Source organism: Atractosteus spatula, chromosome 1 (assembly GCF_055471065.1).
Source record: "Atractosteus spatula isolate fAtrSpa1 chromosome 1, fAtrSpa1.hap1, whole genome shotgun sequence".
Lineage (NCBI taxonomy): Eukaryota > Metazoa > Chordata > Actinopteri > Semionotiformes > Lepisosteidae > Atractosteus > Atractosteus spatula.
In genome coordinates, this window is record NC_142706.1 from 20,467,289 (window position 1) to 20,489,059 (window position 21,771).

A 21,771-nucleotide genomic window follows, 5' to 3' on the forward strand; every position below is an offset into this window, starting at 1 on the left:
CGTACAACTCCTGGATACAACTGTGAGGAAGCAAAGATGCAGTATGAAAACATATCTAGGATGTTGGAAGTTCCCCGGAGCACATTCAGGTCTTTCATTATTAGGGAAAAGGAAAAAATACAGACCCTCCCAGACTCTTCCTAAAGCAGACTGTCTACCCAAACTGTGCAATTGGGCAAGAAGGACCTTAGTCAGAGAAATGACCAAGAACACAATGACCACCTTGTCAGAATTACATGGTCCTGATGGGAGAACCTTCTCAGAGTACGACAATCTATTCAGCACTACACAGATTTAGACTCTATGGGAGTGTGAGCCAAAGGCCGCATAATAGCATAACTAGAATCTGCAAAAAGGCACGAAAGATCTTCTGGTCTGATTAAACGAAAATCGAACCCCTCGCCTCAATGCAAAGCACTATGCCTGGTGCAAACCATACACAGCTCATTACCCGTGTAACCCCAGGTTCCAGGGAACTTAGTACAAGAAGCTAAATATTATGATTAAGTAGTTTACACATCATTAGGTGAGTGGGCCACTGGGATGTGCTCAGAGTTCAGACTAGCTCGGTGACTCTGTCGGTGCCTCTGTGAAGAAGTTCCTTCTGCTCCTTCCACACAACATTTCGTCTCACCTCTTCTCAATTGATTCTCTGCTCTTTGTTGTGTTGCCCCCAAATTAAACTTTATATAAAATGCATCGAAGGTAAGGATGTATGTCTGTGCTAAACAGACAAAGCTCGTATTCATTTTTAAAAACAACTGTCAACAAAGGTGGTATTCATGAAACAAACTGGACATCAAAGGTAACTGAGCCACGTTTTGCTATTTTTTTTGTTTTTGTAAGTGTGTTTTGGCCAAACATAAGCATTCTTAGTTTTACCACTGGCGAGCACTGACCGAATTAAATTGACACAATTGAAAGTCGCACATACAGAGCAAACAGCATTGTGCCCTTTAGCACAAGTCCATCCCAGCAGAAATACAGCGACGCAACAGAACAAAATGTGCTGCATCTTCGTAGTTATCTTGTGTATGGAGCTGGAACTTGAACAGCACAAACAGACACCTTAGTAAAGTTTCATGTCCCTGGCTTCAGGCTGTGCCTGTAGCTACGGCCCAAGTGCTGTGGTAACAGCAAGGCAGAAGAGTGTAGTGTGCATTATTTCAGAGGCGATAGAAAGACTATGGGCCTTTTTTTTTGACTGATGCCAAGACCTCCGCCTTTACAAATATGATAAGGGAAAATGTGCCACTGCTCTCCACATACCCTGTTAATGTTTAAGCCTGATAACCCCCTTTTTTTTGGGCGGGAGTTGCAAACTGACAGATCTGAAGCCAAAAGTGACTGATCACAACTTGCTTTTTCCTCTCCTCGCCAAAAGTGAAGTTTCTCTTTTTTTTTCTGGGGGGGAAGCAACATGGAGGATCGAGGTGAGAACTATCCACGCTCGGAAAAAAAGGACACAAATGACAATGAAGGTATTTCCTGTACTAACAAGAAATGTAGTCTTGGCAATGAGGGGATAGACAAATGCAAGGCAAACACTGTTGTAGTCACCGAGTTAGGGGGAGGACGAGTACTCTAGACAATGACCTACAATTCAGAGACATTTTTGTTTTTGTGCCTTTGCTTCTATTTTAATTTTTTAAATGGCTGAACAACACAAATTAGATTAACTTAATCTTAACCAATATGATACTGTTATGTGTGCATTTTATACATTTCTAAATAACATAGAATAAAGCATACTGAAAAGGGTGCTATTGAGCTACTTAATATGCAGAGGATTTCCTTAAATTCAGGATGCAGACCTATTTTTACAATGAGAATTGCAGTCACAACCATTAATAATCATTGTGATTAGAGACATATTGTATTTTATTTAGAAATTTCAAAGTTTAATATTAAAAGTATACATTCATTTATCCTGATTTTGACTAGCTGTGTTCATGTATATTACTGAATCAATACTGGGTTTTAAGGCATATGTGATATTTAGTGGAATTTTAACATCATTATGACACTTATGCTGTTACATAGTACACGCTGAAGTCATCAGTTCCTTTATTTTTTATTGTAGCACAAAATGTATGCTGCCATGTATATTCATCACCATGACAAAAAGTTAGGTATTTGAATGATATTTTGAGAATCAGAGCTGCTTGTAAAACCATTAAAATAATACTGAACAGACAGTGAAAATCATCTCATTTGAAACACAATAACTCGTCTCAGGACATTCTTCTATGTAAATATTACTAAGTGTAGCAAATGAGTAATATGAACAGCACCATCTACATCATCTGTGTATTACAAAAAAGTCTATGTACTTACCCCTTGCTCATAAAAGAAAACTGATACAGTATCCTGTTTAAACTAAGAATCTATTATTGGGGTGCAAAACAATTTTGTGTAGGTAAAACAGAAACTGGCTTCTGTTTTTTTCTGTTTTTCTCCATGTTGTTCACAAACAGTGCAAATTGTTTTATCCAGAAAATTATCTTCATTTTTTAAATGAAACGTGCAGTAATGTGAAATAGTCAGGAGTATCATGTGGATTTGATTCTTATAGAAAGCAGAAATGAAATGTGCTTGTAAACCAAACAATAATAAATGATGGCAGCAATGTAATTTTAGCAATGCAGAGTAACAATGTAAGATGAAAAATGACAGCCTGGCATCCTACATACTATGTATGTACATACTACATACTGGTATGTAAATGTTTATGTAAAACAGTATCGTGCATCACAGCTTTATTTGTTGTATTTGAATCCATAACATGGACTTCATTCACAATTTTACAATTAAGACAAGAAACAGCCCTTTTCTTGAAATATAAATACATAGTTATTTACTGTACACATAAAAGTGAATTTTGAAACCTCACGGTCTTTAACTTAATTCAAAAGCAGAAAATCACTTTAGTTCTGCATATAGGGATAATTTCATACCCGATTAGATGCTCTTGTGTCAAGAATGTTTTCATGCAAGGTACTGACTGCTGAAGAGAAAAATATTTTAATAATACATTCTTTAATATATTACTGCACATATTCAGATCAGTACAATATAGTAACATATTTCATCTTAATTTATTGGTTAATTAGAGTTTAAGTTATTATTAGTCAGCCTGTGCAGTTAAATGAATTAAACTAAATCTATTGGAAATGCATTTTCGTTTATTAAAAATTTTAAAAAATCCTTAAATAGATTAGATGAATACAATAAATAAATAGAATAGATTGCATTTCATTCATAACAGGTATTTCTCTTCATCCACCATTGAAGTGACATGTGGCAGCCATTATGCAATAGCCACATCACCATACAATCCAGAAATGAATCTGCAGACTGTCACTGCAGAAATAACAGTTTTGACTTGTGTTGCTCCAGCACCTTTGAAAGTCTCTGTATATATTGAATGTGTATTATACCTTGCAACAAACTGAGCGCACACATTTTTAATTCAGAATCTGAAAGCTCAGACTGGACACTTCTAGGGATACAGTAAATGTCATCTAAAACTAAAAAGAAAAAAATAAATATGTTGACGGTAATAAGAAATCAGACCTGCGAATTCAATATTTGCTGGATGTATCTTAAGTCTCTATGCATTTTGTTCTTTGGAATAATGCAAGTTTTTCCCATTTTCCTTGACTCATTTGTTCATGCTCTCTTTGAAGTTTCTTGGGTATTATGTATAAACAGCAGTTTTCAAGTCTTTTCACAGAATCACAAAAGGATTCAAGTCATTACTTTGACTAGGCCACTCAAGGACATTGACTTCCTTATTCATTAAACCACTGCAGTGTAGCTTGGGCCTTATGATTTGAATCCGATTGAAAGGTTAATTTTCACTCTTTTTCCTTCAGCAGAATGAAACAGGTTTTCTCCTTGTATTTGCCTATGCCATACATTTTCCCTCAGTCCCATCAAGCTTCTCACATGACGAGCAGCCCCATAACATCATAACATAATATTGTCAATGCTATGCTTGACAGTAGAGATCGTGTTGACAGGATGACAATACACTGTGTTATTGTCACTAAGATGTAACATTATGCATTTACTCCAGAACGTTCCAGTTTTGTTGCCTGACTACAAAACTAATTTTGCCAAATGTTTGGAGTATTACATAAATACAATGTTACAACATCTATGCAGGATTTGAGATGTGCTTTTAGTAATGTCTTTCTCCTTACTGCATGTCAGCTTTGACTTGTGGACATTTTCTCCCATCTCAGCAATTGAAATCTGAAGCTTTTTCAGAGTCGCCATTGCTCTCACCCAGCTGCTCAGTTTGGAGGGACAGCCTGATGTAGACAGTCTGGACAGTATGATAAACCTTCCACCCCCTAATGATCCACTTCACTGTGCTCAAACGAATATTATGTGTCTTTTTTAGAATTTAGTTTTCTTATAACCTTCTCAGGGTCTGTGTTTTTCCCCAACTTTATCTCTTAGTTGTTTTTAATGGTCCTTAGTCTTCATGATCGAATCTTTGCTGACATTTGCCTACCTGACCGAAGGACCATATGCAGAAAGTTGTTTTTGATTCTGAAATCATGAAATACCTTTTTAATCATTACTTTAGAATTTTTTCATGTTAATCATCTGTGTAGTTCTTTTTCTGTTTTACTTTGTGTGGAGTAGTTTGTGTATACAACAAATACTCATTGCAAATTTAAAGTATCATTCAAAAATTCAGGTGTCACAGCAAGCTTTGAAGCAACAAAAAGTGAAAACTGTAAAAATGAAGTATCTGGAATGTGATTATTGATGATTGTTTTTGGTGTATATTAATAAATGGATCTTTTGTGATTGACTATGATACGCTTAAGTGAATTTGATGCATAAAATCCTCAAAGTTTTGCATAGATTGATCGATGTCACAGAGTCTAGTGCAGAATGATACGCTAATTGTTGCTGTTTACAACAAAACTAGTAATGGGAAAATCCACGTTCAGTTCAGTTCAGTTTATTGTCATATGCACAAATACAATTAAATGTGTATTTGCATGTATGCTCCAATGTAAAGAATACAAAGACATTAAGGAAACACCAGAAACATAAACACAGAAAGTGTGATGGTTTGAGCAGTAACTCACTAACTGCCCTTCCTGTGGGCTTATCCTGATGTGACAACATTCCCACAGGACACAAAATGCTGTCACGCTGCTCATATACAGTGATAACAGCGCCGTCCTTCAGATGTGACGTAAAACCAAGGTTCTGACTCTCTGTGGCCATTAGAAATTCCAAGACGATTCTTGAAAAGAGTAGGGATGTTACCCCGGCATCCTGGCCAAATTTCCCATTGCCCTCCTAATAATCCCCATCTATGAATTGGCTCTGACTCTGTTCTCCTCCCCACTGACAGCTGGTGTGTGGGGAGTGTACTGGCACACTATGGCTGCCATTGCATCATCCAGGTGTGGGCTACACATTGGTGGTGGTGGAGGGGGTGCTTTAAGTGGAGTGTCCAGAAAAGTGCTACAGTATATAAGTGTAAGGAATTATAATTATTTTCTGTTAGAGGAGAATGTGACAGTAATTTTATGGATGCCCTATCTACCAGACTTGAGCTACATTGAACACTTGTGGACTCTGGACAATGTGTGCAATGTGTTCAGACCACTAAACAGGCAGGTTTGAAGGTAGTATTGGTTGACCAGTAGGATGTCAGTACTGTAGGTTCCCTCCGGATTTTAATTTCTAAACTGATGTCCCAAGATAGTTACTAAGGAACATTGCACTATAGGAGATGCTATCCTGGGGATGGGATGTTAAACCCAGTTCCTTACTACTTGGTCATTAAAATATCCCATGGGACTTTTCAAAAGAATAGGAGTGTGTATCCCAGTATCTAGGCTAAATTCCACTCTGGTCTCCCAATTGTGCAATTTAGTCTTCCGATACAATGCCCCCTTTAACCGAAGCAGTAATTACTCAGTTCTCTATCTGATCTTATGTGTAGTGGGACTGGTAGCATACTGAGTAATGGCATAAAATGGCAGGTACCTGCAACCTAGGTGCAGGCAGAAAGTTCTGGAAACATTACTATTCAGTAATAGAAATAATACAAATTATTACTATTATTAGTAGTGGTACCAGTAGAACTAGTAGTAATTAAGCAATCTTAAAGTCTTTGAGATTTGTTTTTGCATTTCAGCACATGCACAGTAGTTTTTACTATTTTGTTTTGTTTGATGTGTCTCTTCTTTTAATTCACATTGGTCACTTTGACACTTTCAGGTCAATAGAGATATGTAGGGGGATATTCAGCACAAACGTTTTTCTGGTTATTGAATATTTTTTTAAAACTTCATGAATGTTAATTATGGCAGCACGGTGGTGCGTGGTTAGCATTGTTAACATTGTGATTTCTAAAGAGTTGGGGTGTTAACTGCAGTGTAAGAGTGCAGAAAGCAATGCAATTGGACACAAGTTTAACTTAAAACAAGGTAATGAGAGGGAAATAAGCATGCTTGTTTTAGAAAAAAACCTAAAATACTTGAAGACAAAAAATTATGTAAGGATGATCAACAATTCAGAGTTTAATAATAATTCCTTACACTTACACATCTCTTTCTGGACACTCCACTCAAAGCTCTTTACAGGTAATGGGGACTCCCCTCCACCACCACCAATGTGTAGCCCCCACCTGGATGATGCGACGGCAGCCATAGTGCGCCAGTACTCTCACCACACACCAGCTATCAGTGGGGAGCAGAACAGATGAATAAATCCAATTCATTAATGGGGATTATTAAGGGGTCATGATTGGTAAAGGCCAATGGGAAATTTGGCCAGGACATCAGGGTATAGCAGCTATATCACCCTGCAACTCACAACTAGCAACCACTGAAACTAAGCAGGTGTGAGCCTGGCCAGTATCTGGATGGGAGAACTCCTGGAAAAGACAAAGTTGCTACTGGAAGAGGTGTTAGTGTGGCCACTAGGGAGTACTCACCCTGTGGTCTGTGAGGGTCTTAATGCCCCAGTATAGAGATGGAGACACTATACAGTAAAAAAAATCACCGTCCTTCACATACTGTAGAATACACAAAATAACTGAGATTTTAAAAACATAACAAGTAGCTCAATTCACAACTCAAACATTATTCCAGCTTTATAAACATCTAGTTAATGGTCAGTCTCTGCTGAAAGTCATGGTAGTCATGGTAGGCCCTAATGGCTTGTTTTTCAGATGGGATACGTCACCGGCTGAGAGACAGAGATCTTCTCCGCAAGAGGAAGGCAGAGGCGCAGGAGAAGGAAACTTACCAGTGGGTTCATCGGTAAATTGTGACAAATAAAAAAGCCAAAGCCAAAACATTGCATATAACTTTTAGTAAAAACCATGTTGATAAACACCAAAATGTCACCATCTGCTGTTTACCTTGGGTACTGCACCACAATAGAACTTAATGACTGAGATCCATGAACCTTCAGCGGTTCCTATAGTTGGAAGTTGGAAGTTGGGAATCAAGATGTTGATACCAAATTATTTGTCAAGGAAATGTTATATGGCTTGTGTACAAAGTAAATTAATATTTTTTCAGCTCCTAAAAGGTGTTATTTTTCAAACTGTAGACTACTTTTTGTAGTTCCACTTTTCTCTAACTTTTCAATAATGATAAGACATAATTAATACTATAGATATTACAAACATTATAATGTTTTCTTATTCAATGTGCCTTGAAATAAAAAAAAACTTGAAATCAGCCACATCAAGGTTTAGCTTCCAAAACAACTTGTTCTGTTTCTCAAAAAAGAAGATTTGACTGCGAAATACACCTCAAAGGACTACTTAAAAATAATCAAATCAAGAGAGGCTAAGTAAATACTATTTTCTGCTCCTAACAAAATTTGACTCATTTTGTCAATATAAGAAAATGAGAGTAGACCTCTGGCTCTTATTGCTTGTTTGTTTGCTAATATTTGATGATCAGAGGATCTCACCCAACTATTTTAATAGGAATCTGTATTGGCTTCTCAACAATATGGTTTCTTGCTCCAGACCCCAATACCCTTTGGTGTAAAGAAGGATGATCAAAACCCAAAAAGACTGACTTCTTTTTAACTTTTTAAACTCAGATGCTTAATGTCATGTACTGATCAACTTCCTCAGGTCAAACTGTCTCGAAATTCAGTGGAATAACTAGATGACTACATTACATTTTATTGCTAATGTATTGGGGGCAACATGGTGGTGCAGTGATTAGCATTGATGCTTTGTAGGGGCCCTGGATTCAATATCTGGGGTGCTATCTGCGTGGAGTTTGCATGTTTTCCCTGTTTCTGGGTGGGTTTCCTCTGAACGCTCCAGTTTCCTTCCACATTGCAAAAACATACTGATGGGTTAGTTGGCTTCAGAGAAAACTGACCCCGATATGAGTTGTGTGTGCCCTGTGAAGGACTGGCATCCCATCCAGGTTGTATCCTGCCTTGCACACAATTCTTCCTGGGAAGGGCTCCAGGCTTTCTTGACCGTGAATTGGATAAGTGCTGATTGAAAGTGACAATAATGTGATGGTAAAATGTAACTGGAAAGACCAATTTAAAATAGAAAGGGTCAGGGGTATGGAACAGAAGAAACACAGCACATTTAACAATCAAAATGTTTTCCATTAAACTTTCTTCTGGCAGCTTTTTTAAAATTTTATTCATTTATTTTTTTAATATCTGCGTTTGCCCTTGCTATATTGAACAGCTTACAACCTTTACAAGCGTTGAGCATTCAGCCAACAAGAAGTACAATTTCTTTTACTCTTCTGGCTCTGACAACGTAGCCGTTGAGCAATGAAATCACTCTTAAGGTTCACGCTGACCTGCTTCCTGATCCCTTTCGCTCCGACTGCAGAGAGAAGAGTAGGAAGAAGAGGGAGAGGAAGGAGGAGAAGAGCACTTCCAGCCGGAAAGGAAGACCAAGGAGAAAGGAGGCCGACCCAGACACCCAACCCATCGAAGAAGCGCCTTTGACAGGGGAGGGAGCAGCTGGAGAGGAAGTCCCCAGCACCGTTCCTGTCCAAGACCAGCCTGCCAAGGTCCACATCGGGCAAGACCCGGTCCAAGGACAGGAAGAGATGCTCCCTGGTCCCTCTCAGACAGACAGCACGTTGACAGAGCTCCCGAGCGGCCAGCCGGAGGAAGTAGTGGTGATCGAAGACTTGGGGCCAGATGAGAAAGAGGACGTGCCAAAAGCTGCGGAGGACCTGTCCACTGTTTCAGGTAGAAAGATGCTCAGATTACGCACTGATGAGTAACTAATTACAATGCTGTATTATTTAGCCTCGGAGGTGAAGCAGACTGCACATCAATGTTTTCATTTCTGAATTGTTATTCTTGGTTCATTTTTTTAAAGGATTGATTTTTACACACGGGAGGCAGGGGCTTAGCATTGTCGCCTCGCAGCGCTGGGTAGTTCTGGGAAAATTGGCCCTGTAGTGTGTGTGTGCGTGTTTGTGTCTGTGTGTGCCATGCAATGGCCTGGCATCCTGTTCAGGACTGTGCCTGCCTTGTGTCCGTTGCTTGCTGAGACAGCTCCCCTGTGACCCTGAATGTGACCCTGACCCCGAATTGGATGCAGCAGTTAGAAAACAGTGGGATGGATTTTTAAACTTTTGAAAACTTCATCGTGAGACGATTCTTACTTAAATGCAAGATTGTTCATACCCCACAGCCATGTTTCTATGTTGCATTTACCTCTCGAAGCTGACTCCACTATCAGTACCATTATTAATGCCTGTCACGGCGTGGTGTGGAAAAGTAAAACTTTGCAATAGCTTTGTTCAGCTTTCAAGCTAGTGATAGCTTGTTATAAACAGAAAATCATAACAAAAGTATGATAAACCATAGTCACTGCATGAAATGATGCCATGGCATATCTGGCAGTGTAAATTTTAACACGGGCATAATCTCCTGCTGTATAAATATAATCTCAATGTTGAGCTGGACTCCTAAATAAAGGATTGAAGGTTCAGTTCCCAGAAAGGGACCCAGTTGTCTCCTTGAGAGAGGTACTTCACACAGATTGCTCTAGCACACACATTTGAATGAATGTTGACTAAGAGTGACCAAAAACTGTATGGTTTATGACTGGAACAAGTTGGCTGTTGGCTTCTTTCAGGAAATGATGGGATGAGATGAGATCAATTAGCTACTACCAAACTGGCTTGGTGGACCAAATGGCTTCATTTCATTTGTAACTTTTCTCATGTTCCTACGAGTGCAGTTTATTCAATTGAGGGGTATAAATATAAAAATAAATAGATAAAATGTATAAAATAAAAGTATACACTGTTGCTTTGTTGTATTCAATTATAAAGCCTATTTCACAAAACAGTTGATTTCTTGCTGAAAAACAGGGTAATGACAGCTTAGAGAAGGGAGAATAATGTCCCAAAATCTTTTTGTTTCCAATATTATTTTTAATGGAGTTAAATAACCTGATTGCTGAGTAGTGATTAGGACTTGGTTCAATTCCCAGAATGGGATCCAGTTGTCTCCCTGAGACAGGTACTTCACACAAATAACTCTAGCACACGCAGTTGAATAAATGCTGACTAAAAAATACCATTTTAATCTTTGTAAATTTCTTGCACAGGACTGCCAGAGTAATAACAATTAATATTCACTTTCTTTCACAGACTCCGGAGGAGAAGCAGCACCTATGACAAGCTTTCACACGTTGGAACATGAGTACTTCTCCACAGTATACTTCTGAAGAGTCTTCTCTCTATTCCGATCCTCTTCCTTAAAAACTCCTGTGATACAGATCAGTGATAAAAATTCATAGGCTGTGCAGAAAGGAGACACTGATGTTACCAAATGCTCTTTGAATTCAGGCATACAATACATACAAATATACAATGTTTTGAATAGTTAATATGATACCTAATATAATCCACCTTACTCATTGAATTATGCCCCCCTTTTTTCATAGTGCACCATGGCATGTGTTTATTTTGGAGTATATGGGGATTTTCCACAAAAAAAAAAATACTGTGTATAACACAAAGTTTGGTCTGTTTGGTATTTCATTCATCATTGATTCCATTTTTTCTTATTATGGGAAAAGCCACTTTTCCCAGTTTTCCACTAAAATGAGATAAACTAACTGGATAAGCTAGTAATTAAATACAACATGTTGTTAATTGTTATATAGAGGATTACACACAGGAAACCCCTATATGAGCTAGTAGTGTGAAAAAACCTTACAGGTAGCACTTGAGGTCAGACACATCCATTTTAATCACGGGCTGTGCTTCTGATTGAATTGCTGTTAACAATGAAGGTGAACCTATAAGCAAATGTTACTGCTTGTTTTATTGAGAAGAATTTGCAATAAAATTTAGTGTTTCTCACAAAACTCTGATTATTATTGTATTATCTCCACCTATGGTGTCAGCAGGCTGATCTCAAAGTGACCAACTTCTCATTGTGGCTGTGGCTGCACACAAGTGAATGCTAACTTATCTTGGAGGGCTTGACTCCTTCTTTGCTTTAACAGGACCATATTCTCTATATGCTTTGACAAGATTCCATTTTCTTTGGTAGAAGTATATTTAAAGCCATTCAGTTGACCACCAGATCTCACAGATCTCCCCTGCAGTTTTAATTTTTGGATATTTTGAGAAATGCTACCTCCTTTATTTATATATTATTTTCCATTTAAATTGAGATAAGAAAAGAGAAGATTCATTCGAATTTTAAAGCCGGGGATATACTGTATGTTTGCTTCTTTGGTTTCACTCCTTTAATTCTAACACTTTTGACATCTAGACATGTATTTAAGTGCTGTACAGTTTCTTAATAGGAAGTGAAACTCCCCCCCCCCCCAATTCTGTCACGTGTACTGCTTTTTAACATGCATTATTAGTATAATGCTGGGTATATTTAATCAATCTTCACATGGTTCAGACAGACAATTTGCAAGAAAACAATACTGACAATTGAAGTTAGCATATCCTTACTGCTTTGATAGACATCCTTAGTATGTTACAGTACAGGAGGTACTGTATATAAAAGCCACTGGAACTGTGCACTACACAAGGAGGGTGTTACAGAGAAGGACTGCCTAATCTAATGTGTTTTAGACACCCTTTCTTTTCAGACACCAAGTGTAGGTCCTCCTGCTGACTTTTAAAGACCCACACTGCATGAATATTTGTGATGAGTCACGAACACGAACCATGAAACAGCTTTCGAACCTGTAGGCCACTTTTCATGTGCTCTCACCATTGTTTGTCAACATAACTGTATATGTCAAAGGAGAACATACTTTCCTAAATATTAAGGTATTTTGGTTTTGATTCCAATTGAAAGAGCTGTCTTTAAAGAGACACCGATTGATGACAAAATTAATGACAGCCATGGCTTGAGAGTGATATTGTGTATCATTACAAATAGAAAGAAGGAATCCCCAATGATTATGTGCAGTTTCTCTGTGGCTAAGGATCTGCACCTGTGGCTGGATGGTGGCCGGTTTGTATCCCATGGCAGGTAGTGGAATCCTACTCTGTTGACACCCAGAGCAAGGCCCTTAACCCCAACTGCTCCAGGGGTGCTGTATAAATGGATGACCCTGCGCTCTGAGCCCAAAGCTTCTCTCCCTGTCTGTGTGTCTCATGGAGAGCATTGGGGTATATGAAAACACAAATGCCTAATACAAGAAATTGTATATGGCCAATAAAGTGATCCTATCTTATTCATGCCATGTTGTCTACTAGAAGTGTTAACCCCAGGGTGTTGACTAAATTCCACTCGTGGTTTGCACGGTCTGGCCTCAATAAAGTTCCTCCTAATGACATAAACACTAACTTACTTTCAACAAATCTGTGTGTTGGGTTTGCTGGAATATGAAATATCTTGTTGTGTGTTTGATAGAGGAAGCAGGTTCTCTCCTACATAGTATATATGTATAAACGTAAAGCACTTTGGGTGATGAAAAATATTATTATTATCATCATCATCATTATTATCATAAACTGCACAGGACTGCTTAAACAATTTTGGCCACCAATAGATACTAAACTAGCTTTCAGCAAAACAACTTTAACCTTACCAAGCTTTATTCTGAAAGGGCACTAACAACTGTGCATTTTGAAATATTGGAGTCGACGGTGTCCTGCATATAATTTGGTTCCACGGATTTAGAACTTATCCACGGATTTAGAACGCCTGCAGTTAAATAAATGTTTTTTTTATTATATTTGCTAAATACTCATTTGCAAAATCAAGTCAATAATCATAAATACCCCGATTCACACAGAAATCTTAATCAATCTTATAATAACGTTGCTCTAATATTTTCATAGAACCATTTTCTTATTTTCATGCAATCGACGTCTTCGTTCGCTGACACAGGGCAAGTTTTTAGTTGGCCAGCAGCAAATAGTGTCACCCTTCTGGTAAACACGTTATATCTTGCAGTGCATGAACAGAATACTTTGGTTTCATTTTGACAATACTTGAAGTAACTTGCAGGTACAAGAAAAGGAAAAATATAAAACGTCTATAATGTCTGAGTCGTGCAACTGTGGACAGCATGTGCAAAAACTCCAGCAGCAAGTATCGGTAATGAGGAAAGAAATAAAAAATCTGAGGTAATGTATTAAAATATATTTCCCACGAGGTACACTTCTCAGATTTAACACAAGAACGTAATGAATTCTAATTTTATTTTTAACACATCAGAAACATATGTATTTTTTTAACTGTAGCCCGATTCATTTTTGGTAAATAGTAATTAATTCTGCTCTGATACTGAAGCCATTTCCCTTTCTCGCAGAAACATTACTTCAAACGTGTATGCAGAAACGAAACTATCCTGCCAATATCACAGTTTAAGTACAATTAAATACAGTAGTTGCCTCTCAGATGTACACTAAAAAACCTGGTGTAACGCTGTTAAGAGGCCGTTCAACTTCAATGCCATCCTGTTTAAAAGTTCCGGTGCTCCAGGGGCCAGAATCATTTTGGTCAACTTTGAAAGGGAATTTTAGTTAAGATTTAAGTAAGCTAGAAAGAAGGTTATGATACACTGTAACGGAGATAATACTGGGTGTCTGACTAGTATATATATATTTTTAATTCCTTATTCTTTAACACAAGTTGTATTTACAGTTCAAGGAAAATGTAATTCCCTGAAAGGCTGGACTTTCCCTTCTTCAAAAGATTCTTAATTTCTTAATTGAAGCAAAAAGTTCCATAATTGTCTAGATTAACAGTGTTTCTTGATTTATATTAACCATGCACAAAATAGCCCTTCTGTAACAGGGTAAATGAACCGTTTGAGTCTTTAATCCCTTGTCGCATGCACAGGACATTGACAGTGACATTTGAAAAGAGTATATCTTTGTTTTAGCAAGGGACCTCATTTTTGTTCCACTTACAGGCAACTCACTGATGGCGCAGTTCGCTCACACAGGAAAAACCTGAGCTCCCTCGAGTCAGTTCTGACAAGCATCAAGGAGGACAGGACTCGGGTGGCTGTACCGCAGTCAGACAGAGAGCCTTCAGTCCTGTCTTTGGAGCAAGGTATGTGTCACTCTGCATTCAAACTCTTCTTAACAAAGAACCCTCCCCAAGAAATTGTCTGTGTACTTGGATTCCATAGTAATAACCATGGATTTAGACCAACAGAACACAGCCAGTTTTTGTATAGAGTATAACTTTTAGGTCTTCCTTTAGCCAAGTTAGAATGGCTTGTACAGATCCATAAAGCTGAAAGGGCCCTGTATTGAAACTTGTTAACGTATTAGTACTTATTTTAAGGGTACTCCTTTGGAGATGATGACTTGACAGCTTAGAGCAATATTGCTATGTTCTCCGCCTTCAATTCTAAATGCAATAGTTTGTAGAGAAAAAGATTCTAAAGAACTTTGAACCTGAAACATTTGTGGTAATATTTTCAATAGTAGAACCATTTCACCTTCATGAAGAAAGTTGAAACAGTTGTTTTCTGATGAGAACAACCGTGAGCCCTTTAGAGTAAAAATCCCATTGAATAATATCATGGTTAGCAATTTACAGAACACATCAATTTGGAACAGTAGAATATCACTATGTTTTATTTACAACAAGTGTAGATGCTTGTTGAATTATAAGAATCTGTTTCATTGATATACACATGTACATCAATATAACATATTCCCATTTTTTCATTCTGTCTTCTGTCACATTCCATATTGGCTGTTTGCCTGGGATGATCTCCATAGACTGATATATTAATAATAAAAATGGGGATCATCACCAGAAAGCCATTATTCCTATTAAGGGTCATAGCAATCTGGAGATTATCCATGGAAACCGTGGTATAGAATGGAACCAATGTATTGCTGAAGTTACACCTGGATATACCTTTAGTAACTTCATTAAATTTTAAGTTATTTATTATTTGCTCTTAGTTACAGTACATGCATAGTTATTCAGTCAAAAGTTGAGGTGGAAGTCAAAAGATGTTGAGGAAGCTCTTTTCTCCCTATTCTATTGGTTTGCAAAACCTGCACAAAAATCTAACTAAAACGTATTAGCACAAAAAATTGACTTAAAGATTTGACTATCAATGATGATTAAATGGAACTGTGCAGTATTTTCAGTGTGCAGAAAAGCTGCTGAAAAACACAGTGGCCTTCCATGGGAAGAAGTTAAAAAACGGAACTGAAAGTGAAAAAAATCTTTGTTTCTTTTTTTTCCCTAGGAATTATTCAGACTGTTCCAATTGGGTATATTGAGTCTTGCTTTGCTACAAAAACTGGCACCCCAAGGCAGCCTACCATCTGCACCCCGTCTCGAGCAACCTTGCGTATCAGGAAGGCGGTGTTTAACAATCCAGAGCATTCTCTGGTAGGCTTGGACCAGTATTCCCATGTTTGGTAAGGAAGAAAAGTGGCAACATTTTATTTACTTGATTCATACAATGCAAGGAATATAGGATTTTATATTAATTTTTAGGGAGCCATTCATTTATTTTTCCTTTTTCTGTCCTCGTGTTTTCTGTCTGCTGTAAAAATAAAATGTATTATACAGCAGAAAAAAGTATGTGCACTCATCTAAGAGAATATTTTATTTTGAGCACAAGATGACTTTTACCTTTATAGCTAGGTCTTTGTTATTGAGCAACGAAACTCCAGTATGATTATACACAGTGTAATATGTGGTGCTCAATAGAGTGGGACAGTTGTTAGGCCTCTGGAGTGCTGGGGTTTCAAATCCTGGGTTGAATAGTGCTGTTGTACTCTTGAGCATGTTAATCGGCTTATAACTGATCCAGTAAATGCCCCCACTGTATGAATAGATACTCTCTGTGTTTTCATTCTGAACTATAGCCTTTTTCTCAGTCATCATATATTTAAATAAGATTTAAATTCTTTGGAATTCTGAATTTCCATTTTCCTGTTGCATTAATGGGTGGCACTGTGACATAGTTGTTTTGCTAACAGCTAACAGCATTTCCTTACAGTGCTGGGGCCCTGGGTTCAATTTCAGACCTCAGGTGTTGTCTGTGTGGAGATTGCATGTTCTTCCAGTGTTTGAGTGGGTTTCCTCTGGGTGCTCCCGTTTCTTCCCACTGTCCAAAGACAAATTGGTACTGTAGATTAACTGGCTTCTGGGAAGGTTTGCCCGGATGTGAATGCATGTTTGCATGTTTGTGTCTGTCTACCCTGGGATGCACCGTTGTCCTATCCAGGGTGTACCCTGCCTTGCACCCTGCCTTGCACCCGTCGTTGCTTGTTGGGATAGGCTCCAGATCCTCCAGTTGACAAAGTAAGGAAAAGGAAAGATGGGTATTGCATTAATTTTTTGTTTTACTCTTCAGAATGTAACACAAATTATGCACATTCTCAAGGAAGTAATAGTAATGTTTGTGTCTAAAAGCTTTGAACAAAAAAATGAATCGGATGCTTTTTGTTTTGAACTGACATTATTTTTCCTAGAATATCAACAGAAATCAAAATCAATACCTAATCAGTATGTCAGAGCAATATGTTCTCAAGGATTGGCACTTTTGGATGTAAACCTCAGTTTAGGCCCTGTTTAATGCCAAGAGCTGGTATTCAGTTAGTAAAGCCTCAGTCTCACATTTTTCTAGTAGTGTTTCTACTACAGCTGAATTTTGGACGATGCTAGCATCCTATAATGTCTCCCGCATACAGGATTATTTTTATTTTCCACAAAAATGGGCACCAGAGCTACAAGGCAAAGGTGAAGCCTCCCAGACTGAATGGCCTAAAGACTGGGGTTTTCTCTACGCGGAGCCCTCATCGCCCCAATGCTATAGGGCTGACTCTCGCAAGGCTGGAGAAGATTGCTGGTAATGTCTCGGAAGAGTACGTGGTACATAGAGGCTTAAATTAGTTTGTTCAAAGGTTTTCCCCAAGGAGTGAGAATTTATGTGTGAATGAATCCTTTTTCTAAATTTGTTATGTAGCAGTAGTCCAGGACCAGAAGCATAAACTTTTACTGAAATAGTATAGTATAAAAGTGTCAAAACAGTCATATGTTTCAGTTCTAAAAGGTTATTTAATTTCAGTTGGTAAATATTAAGACTAAAATAACTTTACAGATATTACAACATATATTTTTTGTAATCTGTAAAAAAATAACATTGCAAATATCGTTCTGAAACAAAATATTGTAAATGATTTTAGGCTTGTGCTTTCTCAAAATTAAACCGGGAGTGAATTTTGTTTAAAATAAAGCCGCAGCATTAAAGGGCATATCTTCAATATTATTACACTAATAGCTGCATCACTGATGGAACATTACCGAAATTTGGTTAATAAAAACACTAATAGTTAGTATAGTCATATCTGTTATATAGAATATATGATAGTGTTCTTTAATGGCTGTTGTTTTAAAATGACAGTTGAATAGAGCAAACACCAACATTCACCAAAACAATTTAGGACACTTGTTCTTTGTGATTTGGGTTGTGAAGGTTTAACGCAGATATAATCAGTTGCCTTGCTGTGTTTTCCAAAAGTCAATAATAAGTTATGTTGTCAAATAAATGAAATGTAGTTCAAGAGGGTAGCTGTATCAGCATGCGTAGCCTGCAAAGGAACAAGTAACGTGTTGTATCGTTGTATCTTCATTGTATCGTTGTATCTTCGTTGTTTCTTCAACAAAACACAAGAAGAAACACAACATCCTGGCTGTGGAGCTTTCTTCAGGTCTTCTTTAATCCTTCACCCAAAGAAGGCTCCACAGCTGAAACGTTGTATTTCTTTTCCTCTCTTTTCAGCATGGAATAAACCTTTACTTGTTCCTTAAAAGAAATGTTAGTTAGCGCAGGAAAAATGCATTGAGAAAATGCTGCAGACTTTAACAGAACCTGTTTTTGTATACAGATGACACAGTGCATTTATCTGGAATTGATATGATAGAAGGTACCCCTGTACTGGACATCAAACCCTATATACCAGACTATGATGCACCACACAGCAGAGCTCTGGACACTGTAGGCTCAGCCAGCACTGAACAGCATATGTCAGAATGCATATCTTCAGATGAGGAAACTGATGCTCTGAAACAGCAAAATACAAAGACTGAAGATTTGTCTGGGAATCCGTTGGCTTTGGAGGATGGCAGAGGCCTGCAGGAAGAAGGACAACATGCCAGCTCACATTCAAAGATTATGTTCTCTGAAGATAAATCAAAGGCTTTTTTGATGACCTCCACTGGTGCTCTCGGTGACTCCAAACCAAACAGGCCTTGCCAGATCCCCAGGGAGAAAGACGTTCCTTCTGTTTTAGCAGAAATTAAAAGCTATGTCAGTCACAAAAATATTTTCACCAACTTGGCTACAGAAGAAAATGTCCTGCAGGCAAACAGCTCTACTGTCAGGCCCTGTGAGGATGAACAGCTTCAGTCCAGTGAAGAGGTACAGTTTGACGCAGATTCCTACACCACCATAGCCTCTTGGATCAGAGAGCCACCTGTGTCCAGTCTCAGCGTGCGCTTTACTCCACATGCTGAGAGGGATCTTAAGGAGTTTCAACCACCAGGACAAGCAGGTATACATTCAAGGCATTCGTTATAAAATACTTAGGGAAAGGAGTCTAGTGTTCGACCACAGCATTTCAGTATATGTAAGAACATGAATATGTTTTTGTGAGAGATCATTCAGCACTAGATATTTTAGTCCATACCAGCTATTAGGTACAACTAGCTGCCTAATAATGTAATTGTTTAAAAACAATGAGTAATGTGGGCATACAGTAGAAGTAATTGAAAGACCTGGTGTTTGACAACAATTTTTAGTTTTTTCAACCAGAGTTCAGTGAACTGTGTTCAGTCCTGACTGATATTCACCAGGATGACTGGGTGATGAACCAGTGAACTCAGTCCTTTTGGAGACCAGATTTTCAGGTTTCTTTGAGTATCCACGAGATAGCTAATGAGTGTGATTATGCACTACAGTTATATTGCATTATACCCTCTGTAAATAAAAAGGTAAGCCTCAAAACCAGATCTTCCATTATTAGAAATCTGGTTTTTCAACATTTTCATAAGGCAAAAGGGTATAGATGATGCCTCTGTACTGAATCATGAGTTTTTGTGTTCTGCACAGTTATAAGACTAATCCAGATTTACCTCCCTTTCAAAGAGTGGAGCACATGGAGGTGAAGTGACTTGACACAACAAGTCAGTGGCAAAGTCTGATCTTGATCCACAAAACCTCCCTGTAATAAGTACTGTACATAATCAAAGAATCATCAGATCCACAAAGGCAAGGTGGCTGTTTGACACATAATGCTTGTTTCGTACCATTTCTCTATTGTCTCTCATATGTATGATCCAATATCTATATACAGTCTAACAATTATGTAGAAGTATGTTTCAATTTGAGTTAAGGTTAGATTGTAAAACAGTCCTGATGTTAAACAGGACGATGTTTTAAAGACAGGGATGGAGAGGTAGTGTAATTCCTTGAAGCCAATGGCAGTGACCTTGGAATCTCTCTGTGTTGTTGTCTAGTGCCAGGGAAGCCCTCCTTCCAGTTTCTGCAGTCCACAGAGGACGCCGCCGCCGCCATCAGGGGGGTGCTGTCTGCTGACCCACGCTCTGTGTACCGCCGCACACGCTGTCAGGACCAGCTGTTCCACTTCACCCTGGACACCGCGCACATCACCTGCTGGTTTGGAGAGGGCTTTGCAGAGGTCCTCAGAGTCAGACCCGTTCAGTCCTCTGAGTGCTGCAGCAAAGGCAGGCTGTAAAGCCAGCACCTGTCTGTGCCCGTCTACAGGTGGCGTTTGGAATCACTGCTGTGGGGAATATATTGATTAATTTGTCTCCGTGGTTTAATAGCTAACTACTTTATATATCCTCATGTGAAAGGCTGCTGGTGTTACCTCACATTTTCACTTTCCTAAGAGACTTCACCACGGGTTATGGATCGCATTGTAGAATCCTTACTCTTAACTGGTTAGATAGTCTCTACTTCATTCTTTTTTAGTTTCACATTTGCCAGTCTATTCACAGAGACAACGTATTTATCAATTACTGTAGATTTTTGGGAAATTTTCAATTTTAATGCCAACCCCAGCCCTGAACTACAAATACAGTAATGGTGTCTATAGCCCAGAATAAAAACCTCAGCCAACCTGTTACCTTCATAGATAACGGGCTAAGTAATTTATTTCAAAAGATTTGTATTGGCAAGCCAAGTACCTGATTGCTAGAGTTTGTGTTCAGGGATGAGCATTCTGTCATAGAAATCTCACTCAGGGATTCCTCAGAAAAAAATCAGAGTAAAGTTGTGTGGGTCCACATTTCATGGCAATACTCACTTCACAGTTGTAGCCAACAGAATGTTAATAGTGCATATATAAATATGGGTATGTTTTTTTTAATTGTTTTCATTCACATTGTTCTTTAACTGTACAGCAACCAAAGTGCATTTAGGGTACCTCGAGTGGACACTACGTGCCTAATTCTATAAATTGATTTATTTCGGCTTGAACCTGAAGGTGTATCAGGAATTCTGTCCCTGGAATACCTTGTGGCTTTCCTTTCATGGGAGTTATCTTCATGTTCCATGTATTGAATTTTATTTAAAACTTGGAATTTCTTTTGCTGCTTCTACAGTGTTTGCTAATCTTCCCCTATTGGTATCATCTGCAAACTGAACCAGAGTACTAACTATAATAGAATCAAGTTCATTAATCTGAATTTGGAAAAGCAGTGGTTCAAGTGCAGATCTCTTTTGTACTTCTCTCATTACTCCTGCCCCATTTAAGCATTCACCCTTCTGTACTCTGTTTTCTAATTAACCAATTCTAAACACAAGCATTTCCCCATATGCCTACTGCTTGTAATTTGAGAATGTTTTATTAGGAACTTTATGAAATGCCTGCTGAAAATCGAAATATTCCATATTTCCATATAACATATGTGATCCATATACATGGTATTGTTCAAATATTTATTTCCTTAACTTTACATCTAATAAGGTCATAGCTATTGGTCTATAATTATTTGGTTCAGTTTTGTCATCCTTCACCCTAATGAATGAGGACGAGATTGTATCTCCCGCTGTCTTGTGTCTTTGTTGGAAGATCAATAGCTTCCGATAACTTCTGTTGTTTACTTGAGTACAATTGCTTCCATTGTTTACCTAAGTACAACTGGACAATATTGGGCCTAGAAGATTTATTAAACTTGAGTGTTTCAAGTACCTGAAACACCTCTAACTCTTCTATGCTGATACTATTTAATAAAGAGCTTTGTCCTTTCACTGCCTGAGGCATGTTA

The 21,771-nt window shown here is 38.2% G+C and overlaps 2 protein-coding genes across 5 annotated transcripts; both read left to right on the forward strand.

Annotated features, from left to right (window-relative positions):
* Nucleotides 1–1,263: 1,263 nt before the first annotated feature.
* On the forward strand, nt 1,264–11,380 carry hemgn (hemogen). Of its 4 annotated transcripts, none has more exons than XM_088910365.1 (4): nt 1,264–1,481; nt 7,217–7,295; nt 8,873–9,240; nt 10,659–11,380. In XM_088910365.1, exons 1-4 carry the CDS (start codon nt 1,421–1,423, stop codon nt 10,733–10,735), a joined length of 585 nt encoding a protein of 194 aa, XP_088766491.1. In that variant the 5' UTR covers nt 1,264–1,420; the 3' UTR covers nt 10,736–11,380. The 4 variants fall into 4 exon arrangements, with proteins under 4 accessions (XP_088766491.1, XP_088766501.1, XP_088766509.1 ...); XM_088910375.1 differs by having other exon boundaries at nt 1,264–1,433; nt 7,217–7,307; XM_088910383.1 differs by having other exon boundaries at nt 1,264–1,433.
* A 2,034-nt stretch (nt 11,381–13,414) lies between these two features.
* trmo (tRNA methyltransferase O) lies at nt 13,415–21,759 on the forward strand. The gene is made up of 6 exons (XM_088913192.1): nt 13,415–13,616; nt 14,408–14,550; nt 15,713–15,887; nt 17,169–17,326; nt 18,366–19,031; nt 19,996–21,759. Exons 1-6 carry the CDS (start codon nt 13,531–13,533, stop codon nt 20,232–20,234), a joined length of 1,467 nt encoding a protein of 488 aa, XP_088769318.1. The 5' UTR covers nt 13,415–13,530; the 3' UTR covers nt 20,235–21,759.
* Nucleotides 21,760–21,771: the final 12 nt, after the last annotated feature.

Excerpts from the sequence above, each read along its gene's own strand:
- hemgn (XM_088910358.1), top strand. The coding sequence starts at position 1,421 with ATGGAGGATCGAGGTGAGAACTATCCACGCTCGGAAAAAAAGGACACA. Across the intron at positions 1,482-7,216 it reads GGACACAAATGACAATGAAG|ATGGGATACGTCACCGGCTG; the intron begins GTATTTCCTGTA and ends CTTGTTTTTCAG. Across the intron at positions 9,241-10,658 it reads GGACCTGTCCACTGTTTCAG|ACTCCGGAGGAGAAGCAGCA; the intron begins GTAGAAAGATGC and ends TTTCTTTCACAG.
- trmo (XM_088913192.1), top strand. The coding sequence starts at position 13,531 with ATGTCTGAGTCGTGCAACTGTGGACAGCATGTGCAAAAACTCCAGCAG. Across the intron at positions 13,617-14,407 it reads AAAGAAATAAAAAATCTGAG|GCAACTCACTGATGGCGCAG; the intron begins GTAATGTATTAA and ends TTCCACTTACAG. Across the intron at positions 14,551-15,712 it reads AGTCCTGTCTTTGGAGCAAG|GAATTATTCAGACTGTTCCA; the intron begins GTATGTGTCACT and ends TTTTTTCCCTAG.